Source organism: Phoxinus phoxinus, assembly GCF_949152265.1.
Source record: "Phoxinus phoxinus genome assembly, chromosome: 4".
Taxonomy (NCBI): Eukaryota; Metazoa; Chordata; class Actinopteri; order Cypriniformes; family Leuciscidae; genus Phoxinus; species Phoxinus phoxinus.
In genome coordinates this window covers 21,770,531-21,786,772 of record NC_136879.1, presented here as the reverse complement: position 1 = coordinate 21,786,772, position 16,242 = coordinate 21,770,531, and the positions used below count along the sequence as shown (strand labels likewise).

General features: G+C 36.1%; 2 protein-coding genes across 3 annotated transcripts; both read right to left on the bottom strand.

Annotated features, from left to right (window-relative positions):
- Window positions 1–531: 531 nt before the first annotated feature.
- On the bottom strand, window positions 532–6,053 carry mrpl44 (mitochondrial ribosomal protein L44). Its single transcript, XM_079608840.1, has 5 exons — window positions 5,790–6,053; window positions 4,330–4,552; window positions 4,010–4,255; window positions 3,226–3,404; window positions 532–1,389 (listed from the first exon to the last, which is right to left on the bottom strand). The coding sequence occupies exons 1-5, from the start codon at window positions 5,960–5,962 to the stop codon at window positions 1,212–1,214; spliced, it is 999 nt and encodes a 332-aa protein (XP_079464966.1). The 5' UTR covers window positions 5,963–6,053; the 3' UTR covers window positions 532–1,211.
- A 721-nt stretch (window positions 6,054–6,774) lies between these two features.
- On the bottom strand, window positions 6,775–15,895 carry mffa (mitochondrial fission factor a). 2 transcript variants are annotated; one of them, XM_079610642.1, is made up of 8 exons: window positions 15,720–15,895; window positions 14,285–14,498; window positions 13,940–14,109; window positions 13,713–13,804; window positions 10,768–10,932; window positions 9,359–9,412; window positions 9,152–9,236; window positions 6,775–7,798 (listed from the first exon to the last, which is right to left on the bottom strand). In XM_079610642.1, the coding sequence occupies exons 2-8, from the start codon at window positions 14,496–14,498 to the stop codon at window positions 7,667–7,669; spliced, it is 912 nt and encodes a 303-aa protein (XP_079466768.1). In that variant the 5' UTR covers window positions 15,720–15,895; the 3' UTR covers window positions 6,775–7,666. The 2 variants fall into 2 exon arrangements, with proteins under 2 accessions (XP_079466768.1, XP_079466769.1); XM_079610643.1 differs by lacking the exon at window positions 10,768–10,932 and having other exon boundaries at window positions 6,800–7,798.
- Between the last annotated feature and the right edge of the window lie 347 nt (window positions 15,896–16,242).

Genomic DNA, 16,242 nt, shown 5'->3' with positions numbered 1-16,242 from the left:
CAATTCTCTGCAAGAGTCAGTGACCTAATTCAGAGGATTTGGCTGGCCGAGGACATGAATCGACTTTCTTAATCACCTTTTGTTTTTAAGATGGCTATGAATATGTAGTATGAAGGAATGAATGGCGCTGTGTTAATCAAACGAAGCACTGCTATATGTTGCATTGAGCTAATGCTGTGTATGGTGGAGACTGGGACTAGTTGTCATATTTTGCACCTTAACGTCTTGGCTACAAATATAAAGCTATGGCCAGGAAATTGAGCACACTCCGACATTACGTGAGAATAGCAGGGCTGCATATTTTCAAATTATATAGGGTGAAATGCCACAAATCAAAATTTAGATATTATTTAAAACAATTAGGAACCACCAAATTATTCACAAAAATATTCTCTATGAGTGCATGGAAGGCCAATATTTCAATGTGCTAAATTAATCAGTGGAAGAAAGATGCGTTAACTGAAAGAAAACCTAAACCATAATCCCTGCTCTAACCTTCTTTTAAAGGCAACAACTTTACATTCCAAGATTGGTTTCTTGTATATATTACAAGTTTATTTTATTAAGTTTGGCTGGCATTTTAAACATTATGCACATGAAGAGAGTTATACCCTTGTGGTTTGCTCAATAGGGTTCGATATGTGGCGATATGTATAAAATGGCAGATTAAATAGTTTACTATGTAAATATATGTAACCCTCAAACATAATTTTAAAGGCATTTTAACTCTCAGAAGAGCACTTATCTGCATTTCTAATAATCACCCTGTACGGCTGGTGACCAAGAAGAATCTGTCTGATTAGTCCAACATCTTTATTTGGTGACCAACTTAGAGCCAACACAAAAGTTATTTTTGCATTCTATACAGACAGAACACTATTTTGTTCAGAACTTTTATTTTTAGCAACCAAAGTTTAACATTTATATACATCAATTTATATGAACCAACAGAAGATCTAAAGAATGTGCACCTTCAGAGCAGATTAATGCTCTTAAGTTACATGTATATGATCTTTTTCATTAAGTGGGCAGTTTTGTCTTAGTCTGTGGTACACCTGAGTCTCTCAGGCATAATAAGTTGGCCTCCAGTGTCACCATGGCCACATTTCAGCAGAAGTTTCACCCTACATAATAGTTGTGATCAAGCAGATGATGATGAATGTGAACATTTTGGTTCTTCAAAAAGTGTCCCACTGGAATCTGCTCATCATTTATCCACTGGCGAGAGCCTGTGTGCTGGGCTTCTGAAGCTGCCCGGTATGGGCAGTGAAGTCCCATGGTCTGCGGTCCTCAGTGAAGCCATAGAGTTTCCTCAGAGCCACGCGCGCGGCCTCCTCTTCGGCTGCCAGGACGGTCTCACCCGGACCCTGAGCCAGCAGCTTACGGTCACTGGCACAAAATAAGAGATTTGTTTTTTAAAAATAAATCAAAAGAGACCAGAATAAATCTGACTCGACCCTGAAATGACACATCAGATTGTCCAGATTAATCAACTAGAACTTAATTTACAGACTGTAGAGTTAATAGATCAGGGTTTATATATTTAGCAGACTAGTGACTATTACACCATGGTTTATAAATGTAACTTTTCTGTTCTAACATTGGAAATTTATACAGTGAAATGTGCCACAAAGGGACCAACTGCAATTTATTGTTCTAGCCAGGATATGGCCAAAATTGTATACACAATCTTATTTCTCAATAACTAATAATATGAGATGGGAAAAAAATATGAGATGGGAGGAAAAATAATAAGTCAAGGCTTTTGCGCTCCCCTGAGAAATTGCGCTCCCTCAACAGTAAACCATGCTCAAAAGAACGCAAAAGCATTGATTTGTTATTTTTCTTCCCATCTCATATTTTATCCACCACCATATGTCCCTTTAGGTTTAGGGGCTTTTGCTTTACTTTTGCTTTCAATAAGGTTATGATATCAACATTTTTGATACCATTGAAATTTCAGAATTCTTCATTTTCGAAATGACAAAAAACTATTACTATAAGTCTAAGTAAAAAAATAAATAAAAAAAAGCACCAGAAATACTACATTAAATGTATAAAGTAATCCAATGTATAAAAACACAGCATAGTCTTCACTGTGGACATTAAATCTGGATGTATTCTTATTAAAGTTACAAATTTGATGCAGTCAAAAGCAGTGAGTGAATTTATCTTTTGTTGTTTGATTATCATTAAATGACAGAGCAGCAGCAGGTTTATTAGGCTGCTGTCTCTTTAAAACAGCAAGCACAGATCCAATATACTGATACACATGCGCTTTATTTCCGTTTACCTTCACTTAAAGGACAAGTTCGGTATTTTACACTTAAAGCCCTGTTTACAGATCTTATCTGATGAAATATAACGGTTAAGATTAAAATTTGGACACATGCTCCTGTCCCGAGAATTTTAGTTTTATTTAGCGTTTGTGGACCTATTTTGCCGAACGCGTCACACCCAGATTCTTCCGTTGAGAGCTTGAATAATAGACACCAGTTGGTGGCGATAATGCACCATTGCCAATTGCAAGCAAACCGCTGGCATTTCATTGAATACACAGAAGAAGCAGAAGAAGAAGCGGCGGAGGAATAACGTACCTCACACAGCACATTCAATACAAGTCAATGGAGGTGGACAAACACTACGATAAAACCTGTTGGAATGCATCTTTTTCAGCGATTTTTTTTGGGATCATATCAGTGAACACCCCTGACCACTCGGTGAGTTTCACGTCTTTGTAAACGAAAGTTTAATGTGTTTTAGGAAGGAATCTGCCAGTGCACATAGACAACCATTGTGGGGGTGGGGGTGGGGGGGGGGAAGCTAAATAAACCTAAAATTCTCGGGACAGGAGCATGTGTCCAAATTTTAATCTTAACCGTTCTATTTCATCAGATACGATCTGTAAACAGGGCTTTAAGTGTAAAATACCGAACTTGTCCTTTAAGACATAAATGACTGTGTTTACAAGGATACTTGCTTTTAAGTTGGGCATTTTGACATAAGTATGTGAAATGAACTGACTGAGTTAATTACTCACATATGCAGCAGCGTACAGAAATTAGTTCTCTCTCGCTGCTTATTGTGCTTCACTGGTTTAAAAATCACTTGCACAACAACGTCACATGAGCGTAACCGCGATAGAGACGATAGCCCAAAATTTCTACCGGTTAATCGTGTCTACTGGTATATTGCCCACCCCTAGTTCCAGTAATTGTGCCTTACCTGTAAAGCCCAACAAAATAGAGCGGGAGGACAGTACTGGCGCCAGCAGACCGGATGAGGCGGGGCTCGGGTAACGCTAAACTTTTACGGGTCAGTTCTTTAACCAGCAGCCCCATGGGATCAACCACCCTCCACATGTCAAACAGATCTTTCCCAATCAGCTGAGTCACCAGGAAATCCTGCAAAAACAACACCCAACAAACCGAGGAATCAAACTTTAGTGCACAAACTAAGATTAAGGAATATTTACATACTATTATGTAATATGATAAATCTGATTAATTTGATTAATAATTAAACATATATATATATATACATTTTATTAGATTTTTTATATATATATATATATATATATATATATATATATATATATAAATTACATAATTAGAAATTTAATTAGAAAAATGTAGTCAAGTAAAATTAGTAACTTTCATATATATATATATATATATATATATAAAGATATATTTAATATAATTAATATTATTAGTAATTATCAAACATTCATATATATATATATATAATCAAATAAAATATATAATTAGTAATTTAATAAATGTAAATGTTTTTTAAATTATTTTAACATAACATATTAACAAAATATACCTAATATAAAATACACCCTCTCTCACACACACACATATTATATATATATATATATATATATATATATATATATATATATATATATATATATATATATATATATATAGGATACAAATCGACAACAACAAATAAGAAAAGAGAACATAAAAAGTAAACTGTAATGGGACACTTGTCTTACCCTAATGAAAAGCCCGGCTGACACAGGCCCGCTGCTCTGCTCCAGAGCCCCAATCACAGCGAAGAACGTTCCCTGCAGGGTGTCATCTGGAACAGGAAACTCTGCACTCATCGTCAATTCCTCCACGGCGAGCTTCCGCGCGACATGACACATGACCTCTGACCCCGTCAGGTGGCCTACAACAGCTGCCACACCCTCCTCAGGCAAGCTTTGAAAGCTGCCCCTGCACCAGTCACCAAGGAAGCCCTGTATATAACAACTGAAAGGTAATATCACCTTCATACCATTTTTTCCAGTATAAAACTCATCAAAGTTCTCACCTTAGTGAACTGTTGACCGTGCACAGACAGCTCGCCGTTGTCTTTCAGGTTGAGGGCGGTCATCTCCGAGTCAAGGCCCAGTGCTCGCCTCCTCTCCTCCTCAGATCGCAGGTAACACGAGCTCACAAACGCAGTCTTCAGAAGATCCAGAGAGAAACTCTCCTGCAGGCGGACACTGAAAGCCTCCACTTCAGCATGGTAATCAAAGTTCGGCTGCTGGGAGCTGATGGGAAGAGGAAGCAATATTTAATATACAAGATATATATAGATTTTGACTGATAAGCATGGAGATGTTGTAAGTTATCAGAGGCACTCAATGCAAGGCCTCAGATAACTACTGAGCACAAGTCCCCTCTCTCCATCACAATCTCGGCAGAAGAATCTGTCAAGTTTAATCTGCAAATGCTTTGAGAAAGAACTATGATTCTTTCTGAAGTCAAAGTCAGCAGGCCTGGAAAGAGTCTAGGGAGTCAGATAAAATGTTCCCAACCAAAAAGTTTATTATGTGACGTTGAGGAAGAACCATGTGGATGAAGATAAACCGGAAAGTGTATATATAAGATAAAATGAAGTAGGAGACCTTATGATAATCTGTTCATTTGTTTATCCAATCACGTTCAAAGTCTTTGTTCAATGATAAACATATGTTAATGACTATACTGAATAAACACTCTTGTTTTACTTGGTGCTCATTTTTGTAGCTCTGAGATATGTTTCGGTTGTAAGAGAGATGTGCTGTAAATCACTTAAAAGGATAGTCCACCCAAAAACAGTTTAGGCCATATCTGTGGTACAAACACAAAATAAGATATTTTGAAGAATGTCAGAAACCAAATAGTTTTGGTTCCCATTGGGAAGTGAAACTGGCTACCAATATTCTTCAAAATATATACTTTTAGGTTTCAGAGAAGAAACAGCGTCCCTTTAAGAAGATTTATCAATGCCAATGTACAGTCTGGCATCAATTTTATTTTTTCAACAAAAAAAAAACATACTCTAGGTCTCTAATATTAAAATGTAAAAATAAATTATATAACTATCAGTAATGTATTGTCATGACTGCAGTCTACTACATTAAGACATTCAGAAATCCTTTGTTTAATTGATGGGAAATCATGCAAAATGTGCTGTCAGCCCCAAAAAAGATAAAATAACTGCACGGAGAATTCATCTGCAGTCCAATGGTCACAATGGAAACCAATAAAATGAGAAGACAAGATACTAAATATCATTAACAATATCCCTCTTCTATACTCATTAATACATGTGCTTATCTTGATATTTATAGTTAAATAACTGGCTGTGTCTTACAACCTACTTCGCTGTCTGCCTATCACTGTCTTTTGGACATCACAGATACGTCCTAAAGCGCCTAACTATACAGCCTAGGCAGGAGCGGAGTATGATTTGAGTCACCCACAGCCAGAGTATCACAAGTGGCCTTGAGATGTTCTACTGACCGCGGCTTTGGAGGTGGAGGTCCCTCCATTTTTCTCTTCCTCTCCATAATGAATGTGTAAGCCTTCATCCATCTCTTTTTCTCCCTGACGTGTGTTAGCATCACTCCTCTGGACACATGATGATAATGAAGAGGTAATACAGCGCGACTCACGAGCGCCCTGCACGCCGCCATGACAGCCGCGACCTGATGACACTCCGCTGTCCGCGAAAGAGCGACGGAAAGCGGGAGGGAAACTGTCCACAGCGCCCCTACCTGCCCGGAGAGAGCACCGGGGTTGTGTTTTACTTAGGCTAAGTGACCTCCATAAATGAACAAGCCAAGAGAGTGATTAAAATGAATCCGGGTGATTTCTTTTGGAAAAGTTGTGTACTAAAGTTTTTTTTCTCACTTTCACAGGTAAGTGCAAAATTCTTAGGACAAAAGTAGAGTAGAGAAGATTGTAATTCAAGTGCTTTTCTCTTTTCTGAATGCAGTTTATTATACTTATTTTTTTAAATCATTATTTACCTTTTTATAATCATCAATACGCCAATTGTCTTGGTTAAAAAGTACTGTGGCAGTACCATGGTATTTAAAGGCATGAATAACCACAGCACTTTCTAAGTTCCAGTGTTGTTAATGTTAACCAAAACTATTACTATTAAAATTTGGGTTTAATTATTGAACTGAAGCTGAAATAATATAAAATATAAATATGAGACAAAAACTAAAATAAACATGTATTAAAGCTTTATAGAATAAAAATAAATGATAAATGCACTTAATTTAAAATGAATAAAACAAATAAAATAAACTTAATTTAAAATGAAAAATAAAATATAAAAATAAAAGCATATTCAAAGAATTAATAAATACTATAATGGTATAAAAATAAATACAAAAATAACTGATAAATTCATATTTACAGCTTTGTTTGGAAAACCTTTTTACTTTAACCGGTCATGCTTAAGACCGACATGTGCTTATACTTTATCTTAAGAAATGAAACAGAAACAAATCCAGTAGATTAAAATCAGGCAGGGCAGAGTGTAGTTCACTACTGTTGTCATTTATTCAAATAAAAGCATTTGTAATTCAATGTTTATGGCTCTGTGAGAGGGAAACTGAATCTGTATCATTCAGTAATATCCTGCAGAAAAGGTTGTAGCAGAAATGCCATCAGTAGCATATGGGCAGTTTTACATAAATAATGACAAGGACTTAACTCACACTCACAAGTATGGTTTCTATGTTGATGCACGGTAACATACATATGTACCTAGATCACAACAGTCCATAATTAATACTATTTATTTTGATGCATTTCTCTTGTCTATGATTTATCAGCGTGTTCGATTCCATTGGTCTTTGTAAAAGTTTACATAATATTGTACTCATCTGGGCTGTGTTTCCCAAAAGCATCGTAAGCGTAAATTCATCGTAGAGACCATTGGTGGCAATTGCTCTACAATGAACTTAGGCTTGCGATGCTTTTGGTAAATGCAGTCCTATATAGTAAACCTATGGAAAATATAATTACTGCCAAAGCTCAAAGACACGTGAAGTAATATATATATACATCTATTTCAAGCTTGGCTATGCAAAAAAACAAAACAACAACAAAAAAAGGAATTAAAAACATACAAAACAAAGAAAAAGCCATTGTAAAAAAAAAAAAAAAAAAAAAAAAAAAAAAGTGTATAAATACATATTTATAATAATAAAATAAAAATAGACTGACAAACTAAAACACAAAAAGCCATCCTTGACTTTACCACTTTTGCCGTGAAGAAAATAAAACATTTTAGCCATTAAAAAATTTGGCTGAATTTTGACACATTGAAGCAGGGCAGGGTTTTTGTTTTGCCCGTCCCACATTGTGGAGTCCATGCTGCTTTAGCGGCGGAACCAAACCCAGCTGTTGATGAGCCAGAACGCTACAGTAATGGAATACATGATCATTTCTCGCTTGGCTCTCTCTTTGTTCTCCTCCTCTATGAGCTGCAAACGCCGATTCAACTTGACAATCTGGAATGACACAAAATCAAAGAAATTATTTAACCCCTCCCATCTTTGAGGTTAAGTATTGGTCAATTACACACACCACTGTTTAAAAGTTTGGGGGCAGTAAGATGTATTATTTTCTCATCGCGTATGAATTACATATCCTTCCATCGCGGGTCAAAATGACCCGAAGCATTAAAATGACACGTAATCTGTCTGCATTGTCACTGATTGATTTTTATTTGGATAAAAAAAACTAATGGGGCCCATTATATGCCCCCATTAATTTTAATGGGAATTTGTGTGTGTGTGTGTGTGTGTGTGTGTATTCTGGATTGTGCTAGATTTATTAAAAAAAAATAAAAAAAAACATTTCTCCCATTTCCCATTCATTCCTATGGGGGTTTAATTGACCCACGAGGAAAGGTTTTGTTACTATTTTAATTACAACCACGAAAACTCCTTGAAACCAGTCAACTTGTTTTTATGTATTCCAATTTCAAATTTGACAGAGAATTTAAAAAAATAATTAATTTAAGAATTAATTTATTCTGGAGAGTACACAATACTGTATATTGAAAATCCAAAGTGACCGTAAAAGACATTTCTAGAATTCAAATAAATTATGTTCTTTTGAAATTTCTGGTCATAAAACAATCCTGAAAAAAATGCATCATGGTTTCCACAAAAATATCAAGCAGCACAACTGTTTTCAACCATGATAATAATAATAATAGTAAATGTTTCTTGAGCAGCAAATCATCATATTAGAGTGATTTCTGAAAGATCATGTGACACTGAAGACTGGAGTAATGATGCTGAAAATACAGCTTTGATCACAGGAATAAATTACATATAAAAATATTTTAAAATAGAAAGCTATTTAAATTTGTAATAATATTTCACAATACTACAAATTTCCTGTATTAAATGCAGTCTTGGTGAGTGCAAGAGATTTTTTTTTAACGGTAGTGCATAAAATTTTTTGCTAATACTTTACAATAAGGTTCATTAGTTAATATTAGTTAACTACATTAGTTAACATTAACTAATAATGAACTGCACTTATACAGCATTTATTCATCTTTGTTAATGTTAATTTCAACATTTACTAATACTTTATTAAAATCTTGTTAACATGAGTTAATGCACTGTGAACTAACATGAACAAACAATGAACAGCTTTATTTATAATAACTAACATTAACAAAGATGAATAAATACTGTAAAAAATGTATTGCTCATTGTTAGTTCATGTTAGTTAATACATTAACTAATGTTTAATAAATGAACCTTATTGTAAAGTGTTACCAAATTTTTTTCTTAGGAACTGCACACTATCAAGCACATAGAGTTGTTTTAACAGCAGAATAATACCTGTCTGCGTAGAGAGGTGGCGTCGACAACGGCCATGTCATCTGCTCCTCCCTCTAGAGTAGAGTCCAGCGTGGCCAGCGCATACCTGTCAGACACAGTATTCATTTCATGAGACATTGAGATTGTATTGAGAGGATAGAGAGAAAAGCAAAGCCAGAGAATAAACCAGATGACAGGGAAGAAAAGAGAGGAAGAGAAAAGAGATACCTGTTGTCATGCTGGGGGTTAGAGATGGTTGAACCCCCTCTGAGAGATGGCTTGCTGAGAAGCGGATACGGAGAAAGTGAAAGAGGGAAAGGACGAAAGAAGACAGACAGACAACTTTAATAACACGCAGATGCGCTTTCGCTAATGTTTTATATGTACATGTTGCAGGGGGTCTTTGTGTCACAGACCCTGTCAACATTTCACTTTATAATCAAATAAACCTTGCAAAAGAAATCATGATTTCATGATAAAGCAGCCAACTGCACAGATGTAAACACAGAAATCCTTTTTTTCTTTTAATTTTCTGAAGGAAAACAGAGCAGTGACTTCTGTTATGCTGGTTTTACATAAACCTACAGTTGAGTTTAGTTCAGTGGAGTTGAAGTTAGTGCCATTCTAAATCAGAAGCCAAGCACAGGAAATGAGCTCACAGATACCACACCTGTGCAGGTATCCATGGAAATCAAAATCAAAAAAGGAATGTTCCGGATTCAATATAAGTTAGGCTGTATCATTTCACAGGGTTTGTGGCATAATTTCAATTACCAGAGACATTTTCTTGGACCTGTTCCCAAGTAAAATAAAATAAAATAAATAATAATAATATTAATAATAAAAACAGAATTAATACATATTTGGGTCAGTTTTTGAAATGAATGAATACCTATTCAGCAAGGACAAATTAAATTAATCAAAAAAGTGACAGTATTTATAATAATAAAAATATATATATTTCAAATAAATGTTGTTTTTTAAAACATGTAATTAATCAAATAATCCTGAAAAACTAAAATATTAAGCAGCACAACTGTTTTCTTGAGCATCAAATCATCATAATAGAATAGAATGATTTCTGAAGGATTTCTGACACTGAAGACTGAAAAATATATATACATTTCTGTGATAATTATGCCACAAATGCTTTCAAAAGAACTTCACTTTAAATGGACCCGAACATTTCTTTAAAAACTATACACCAATGCCACAAACTTATGTGTAAATTTAACTGAAATCTTAAAGCTCAGGAAAAAGGAAAGGATTCAAAGAAAAGAGCAAGAAATAAAACGCCAAACAAAGAGGCAAAGGAAGAGGGAAGCAGCGTGTCCACATCCAACAGCAAACAATACAGCGACAAAGCTGTCATCTAACAAACTACCTCCTAAAACTAAAATATGTGGGGTTCTGTGGTTTGTGGTTGAAAGCATTACATTTTAAGGAGGAGTGTTTGACTGCCAGTGCAAATACGCTTAGTGCATTTCCTCACCTAATCAATTTGTCATCAGAATGACAGAAGAATGTCTAAAAGTCGTAGAGGACTTTGTTCCTGGCTTAATCTAACACACTTGTTTAGAAACAACATCTAAATGAGCCGTTCAGGGAAGATTCAGGGGTCTGATGTCAAAGGTCACCTGCGCTGGTTCTCGTCCAGGACCTCCAGGACCTGCTGGTAGGCCCGGCGTGTGGTTGACTGGATGAAGGAAAGGACACCGTGGGCGCTGAAGAGGTTAAACCCATCCTCGGCACCACCGAGGGGAGCCATAGTGCGCAATGCAGCAGAGGGGGAGGGAGTCATACTGACCGCACCACAGAGAGAGAGAGAGACGGAACGAAAGAACAAGAGAGGAAAAGTAGAAGATAGAAGAGAGAGAGAGAGAGAGTGAGTGAATGTCAAACAAGGAAATAAAAGTAGAAAGAAACAGAAGTCGGATAATGAAAACAAAGACTACATTTCATTGGCCCGGGAGAAATGGAGAGATGTCACAATAGATGGGCAACAGCCTCACCATATAAAAATAAACCTACAACCCCAATACAAACACTTCAACAAGCTGAAACAAGCAAACTCTCTTCGTTTGAACAACACCAACACACAAAGCGGTGTCCGAGCATCACAACCACAAGCCTCGAGCGCAGATATACATCAGGCTAACGATGATAGAATCCATCGACACTGATCCGAACAGACACAACTTCACCTCGGAGATCCTAACAGCAGTCTGCCTTAAAAATAGTGCACATCAAACGTATAGCGCAGGTATTTGATAGGTGAATCTTATGAAAAAATGTCCAGGACACTGGCCCCATTTTTTATAAAGCAATGGCTATGGAGGGATCAAAATGTTTTATTGTTGTTATTGCTGAAGGGATAGTTCTCCCAAAAATTAAAAATTCTGTCATTAATTACTCATTCCAAACCCGTAAGACCTTCGTTCATCTTCGGAACACAGATGAAGATATTTTTGATGAAATTCGAGAGCTTTCTAACCCCGCATAGACTGTAGCGTTATGCGTGTGGTGCTGACACAGGTGCCGGCCAATACTGAGTAGAACCCGGAAGTGTTGCACTGTGTTTACAACGTGAACAAGAGAAGAAATTGTTGAATAAAGTCGTTATTTTGTTGTTGTTTTTTGCACACAAAAAGTATTCTCGTCGCTTCATAACATTATAAGATTAAACCACTGTAGTCTCATGGACTATTTTAACTATGTTTGTCTTTACTACCTTTCTGGGCTTTGAAAGTTGCAATGGCGTTGCTGCCTATAGGTGGTTCAGAAACCTTTACGGATTTCATCAAAAATAACTTAATTTGTGTTCTGAAGATGAACGAAGGACTTACGGGTTTGGAACGACATGAGGGTCAGTAATTAATGACAATTTTCATTTTGGGGTGAACTAACCCTTTAAGCGCATTTGTACATATGTTATAATGTATGCATTTATATATATATATATATATATATATATATATAATATATATATATAGTTATGTTATAATCCTTATAGAATAAGGGTTATATTAAAATACAGTTTCATTTAATAAATATATATAATATACATTTTATTATTGTATTGTACCGTATTCTTTTATATTAAAATATATTTTATAAAGTTTCTTTGTTTTTTAAAGCTTAATATAATTTCTTATATCCTTCTTTTGATTTTAAGGTGAAATAAGAACTGGACATGGTCTTGATAGATTTCGTGTGATTACTGATGTAACAGGGTTATTACGTTTATTGCTGATTTTGTGTATTGCCACTTGTTATTAGTCAATATTATTAAATATTGAAATACACTAGCGTTTAAAAGTTTGGGGTCAGTAAGATTTTAGAAGTCTCTTGTGCTCACCAAGGCTGCATTCATTTATTTGATCAAAAATTCAGTAAAATAGTATTACAATTTATAATAACTGTTTTCTATATATATTAAAATGTTTTATTTCTGTGATGGCAAAGCTGAATTTTCATCATCATTACTCCAGTCTTCAGTGTCACACGATCCTTCAGAAATCATTCTAAGATGCTGATTTGAAGAAGAACATTTCTTATTATTATTATTATCAATGTTGTAAAAAAAAAAACAGTTGTGGTGCTTATTATTTTTGGTGGGAACCGTGATGCGTTGGTTTCAGGACTCTTCATGAATAGTAGGTTCAAAAGAACAGCATTTTTTAAAACAGAAATCTTTCAACATTATAAATGCATTCACTGTCACTTCTGATCAATTTAATCCATTCCTGCTAAATAGCAATAAAAAAAATAATCATACTGACCCTAAACTTTTAAATGGAAGTGTACATTTAAATACAAACAAATATTATATTATGATTATGTTAAAATGTCCTTTTTAGTCTAAATTTAGAGTAAAGTTTGATAAAAGACAGTTTGGCTGATGGGCATGACACATTTAGATTAGTAGCGGAAGCCATACTTGTCTTCATTTTATTGGGGTCTAGAGAAAAAAAGAAAAAGAGGTGCTGGTCATTTGTGGGTTTGAGTACTTTTATTGACAGATCAGCCAATCAGAAAACATCATGTCAAAACAAGCCAACAATTGTTTGGTTGAAGGAGAATGACTGATCTGTTAGTTTTTTTAAGTACAAACCCTCAGTGTGAACAGCTCCACAATGCAAGGAGTGGCCATTCATTAGAGTACAATAGAGTAGAATAGAGCTGTCAGGCAGTCATGGCATGAGGAAAACTGACTGACAAAGCAACTCAAACTACACTGACCGTTGACCAATACCGCATCACAAGCTGTTTTATATTGCGATCAAATTGGTTTTAACCATGACCGACAGGTGTGATCGGGCCACACCTGCACATGCAATAACATGCTCTGACCTGCAAAAAAAAGCACAAAAGCCAAACTAAAAAGGCTTGAAACTAAACAATATACATGCATGGTTCTAACTCACCCCCTTTGAGTCAGCATCATGAAGGGAGAAAGAGAGACACCAGGGAGGAGGAAAACACATATAATGGAGTGAGAGGGCCATGTTGACAGGGCAGAGGTGAAACGAAAGTACATATGTGTGTGTGTGTGTGTGTGTATTCGTGGCTTTGCACTCACGTGGAGTCGTTTCTGGCGAGCTGGCCATTGTGTTGCACACCTATGTTCTCGCTGACCGTGCGCTCTCTACGCGCCTTGGTTTGCGTGCGCACCTGTGTGAAGAAGAGGAAGTGGACAGGTGTTCCTCCTCATTTTACTAAACCCAAGCCGTCCTTTTTTTAGTGGCGTTCATTAATACTCGCATCTACACAGCCCACATCTTGCTAAATTAAGTCTGTCCCACTTACTTCTTCGCTAGGCTGACTTGCAGAGATTGCCTGCTCCATTTCGTGGAAGTCGAAGGGCCGTTCGTTGAGCGTGAGGACCCGAGGCGGCGTCCTGAGGGACAGTGTTGACTCCAACGGGGTGGACTGGATGATGTCCAGGTCTCTGGGATATTGCATGTCATCACTGTCTCCTACATAGAAAGATGAGCGACCGATCAGATATTCGTCCACTCTGAAAATTGGTGTGTGTGTGTGGATAATTCATGTGAAACAAACGGCCTAAAAGAGAAATTCACCCTCATTTCGTGCCAAATCTGTAAGACAGCGAAACACAAAAGAAGATATTTTGTGCTTTCCATCTCGTACCTGCCACTACGATTCTCTCGGGAACGTGCATCATTGCCGTGCGGCGCGTGTCCCGCTCTGGGAGTTCGTGCTCTTCTGAGCTAAACGGAGCCACTTTGAGCTGCTCAGGAATGCGCATTCTCTGACTGATGCCCTCTGTGTATTCCAGCTCATAGTGGATCCGGTTCATCTCCGCCATCTCGGCTGTGGGAGAGGGGAACGCCGCTCCACTCATCTACAGGGAGAGAGGAGGATGGGTGTGAAGAGAAAATACCAGGTCAGCTCTGATGACATACAGTGAGGAAATTACACAGCATGTCAATCACAGAGTCAAACAAGATTCCAAAGGAATGTGAACAGAACTCCTATTGGAATCCTGTAAGAATCAAATATGATCTTACTGGAGGTATACATAAAAAACGAAATTGTAAATATAGATAAATAAAACAAAGATTGCCAGAACAATTGGTTTTGGATTTATATGAAATGGTAACACTTTACAATAAGAGTCCATTTGTAACGTTAACTAAGGTTAATAAAAGTATTGTTTATTGTAAATTTGAACATTTACTAAAACACTTTTACATTTTAAAGATGTATCTCTTAACATTAGTGAATGCACTATGAATTAACACGAATGATTAAGGTATAATTCATATTTATCTTTAAAAAATTACAGTACATTTTCATGGTTCAGTATTGTTTTTACATTTTTTGTATTTTTATGAGAAAAAATACATTCAAAGCATCCTGAAAATCATGCATCCAAATATCATACAACAAAACCGGAATCACAGGTTGTCCAACCAACCTGGCCTCTGTGACCTTTACCTCTAATACAAAGAGAGCTCATGAGACTGCAAGTTTGCTTATAATGCAACTAAATATAATATTACTTCATTTATTTAATACAGATAAATAAACAATCCAGCCACTATCATCCCCAGACCCTCAGGCTGAACTGAAGCACAGAAAGTAAAGTACTGTCATCATCAGTGTGTTGTGGTTTGATCACGAGATCAACTATTTCAGGAAGAGAAATGCCAATGAACACACATTGCTCCACACTTTAACCTCTTAGTAAGCATACCTACTGAATGAATTTAAATAGATTATGTTTCAGAAAATTATCCAAACAAAAACAACGTCAATATGGACGTTTTTGGTTTCATTTCATTTGAGAGCAGCTGTCACGTTACTACAGTAAAAACACCTGCTGTAATATTTTGTTTTGAATGTTTGGGTGGATCCGATCAAACCAAACAGAAAATACATAATAACAAGGTTAAATACTTTATTGTGTCACATTTGGGCCAAGAAAAAAAACTGTTAGTGTAATCAATAAATGATGAGTACATCAGGGCCCTAAAGTAGTTAACGTACATCAATGACAGCTGATAAAGGGCTAACGTTAAGCATGATCAGAAATCACATCACAACTCATTTAGACTCATACCTTCACCGAGATCAGATCCACCGACGGATTAGACACGTAAAAGTAGAATGCTATCGTAAAATCAGCTTATTCTGAGGGTTTTTAGAAAAAGATAATCATCCCGCACTAGTACAGCACAGACCAGCTCAGCCCAGACCAGACCCGCACAGCCGCTGCGTGAAGCGGAAGTACTGAGGAGAGAGCGTAGACGCGCTTTTCAAATTAAGAGTCCCTCTGTTGGGACTTCTTTTAAAAGTCACGGGGTTTAGCTTATCTTCGGGGTAAACATTGTTCATTGTCATAGTCTGTCAGTTCACTTTTAAATAACATTATATTTGTATTATATTAGAAAATACTACACACAAAATGTTGTTAACATTTAGCAGAATAATAAAACCTAATTTGTATTCTGTTAAATATTACAAATGCTAAATTGTAGCTACTCATTAATGGAAATTAATGTTTAATTACTTTTTCCTTGAAAATGTCGCCTAAAGTAAGGGATTACTCTGATTTATTTTTTACAATTTAATACAATTTTAGC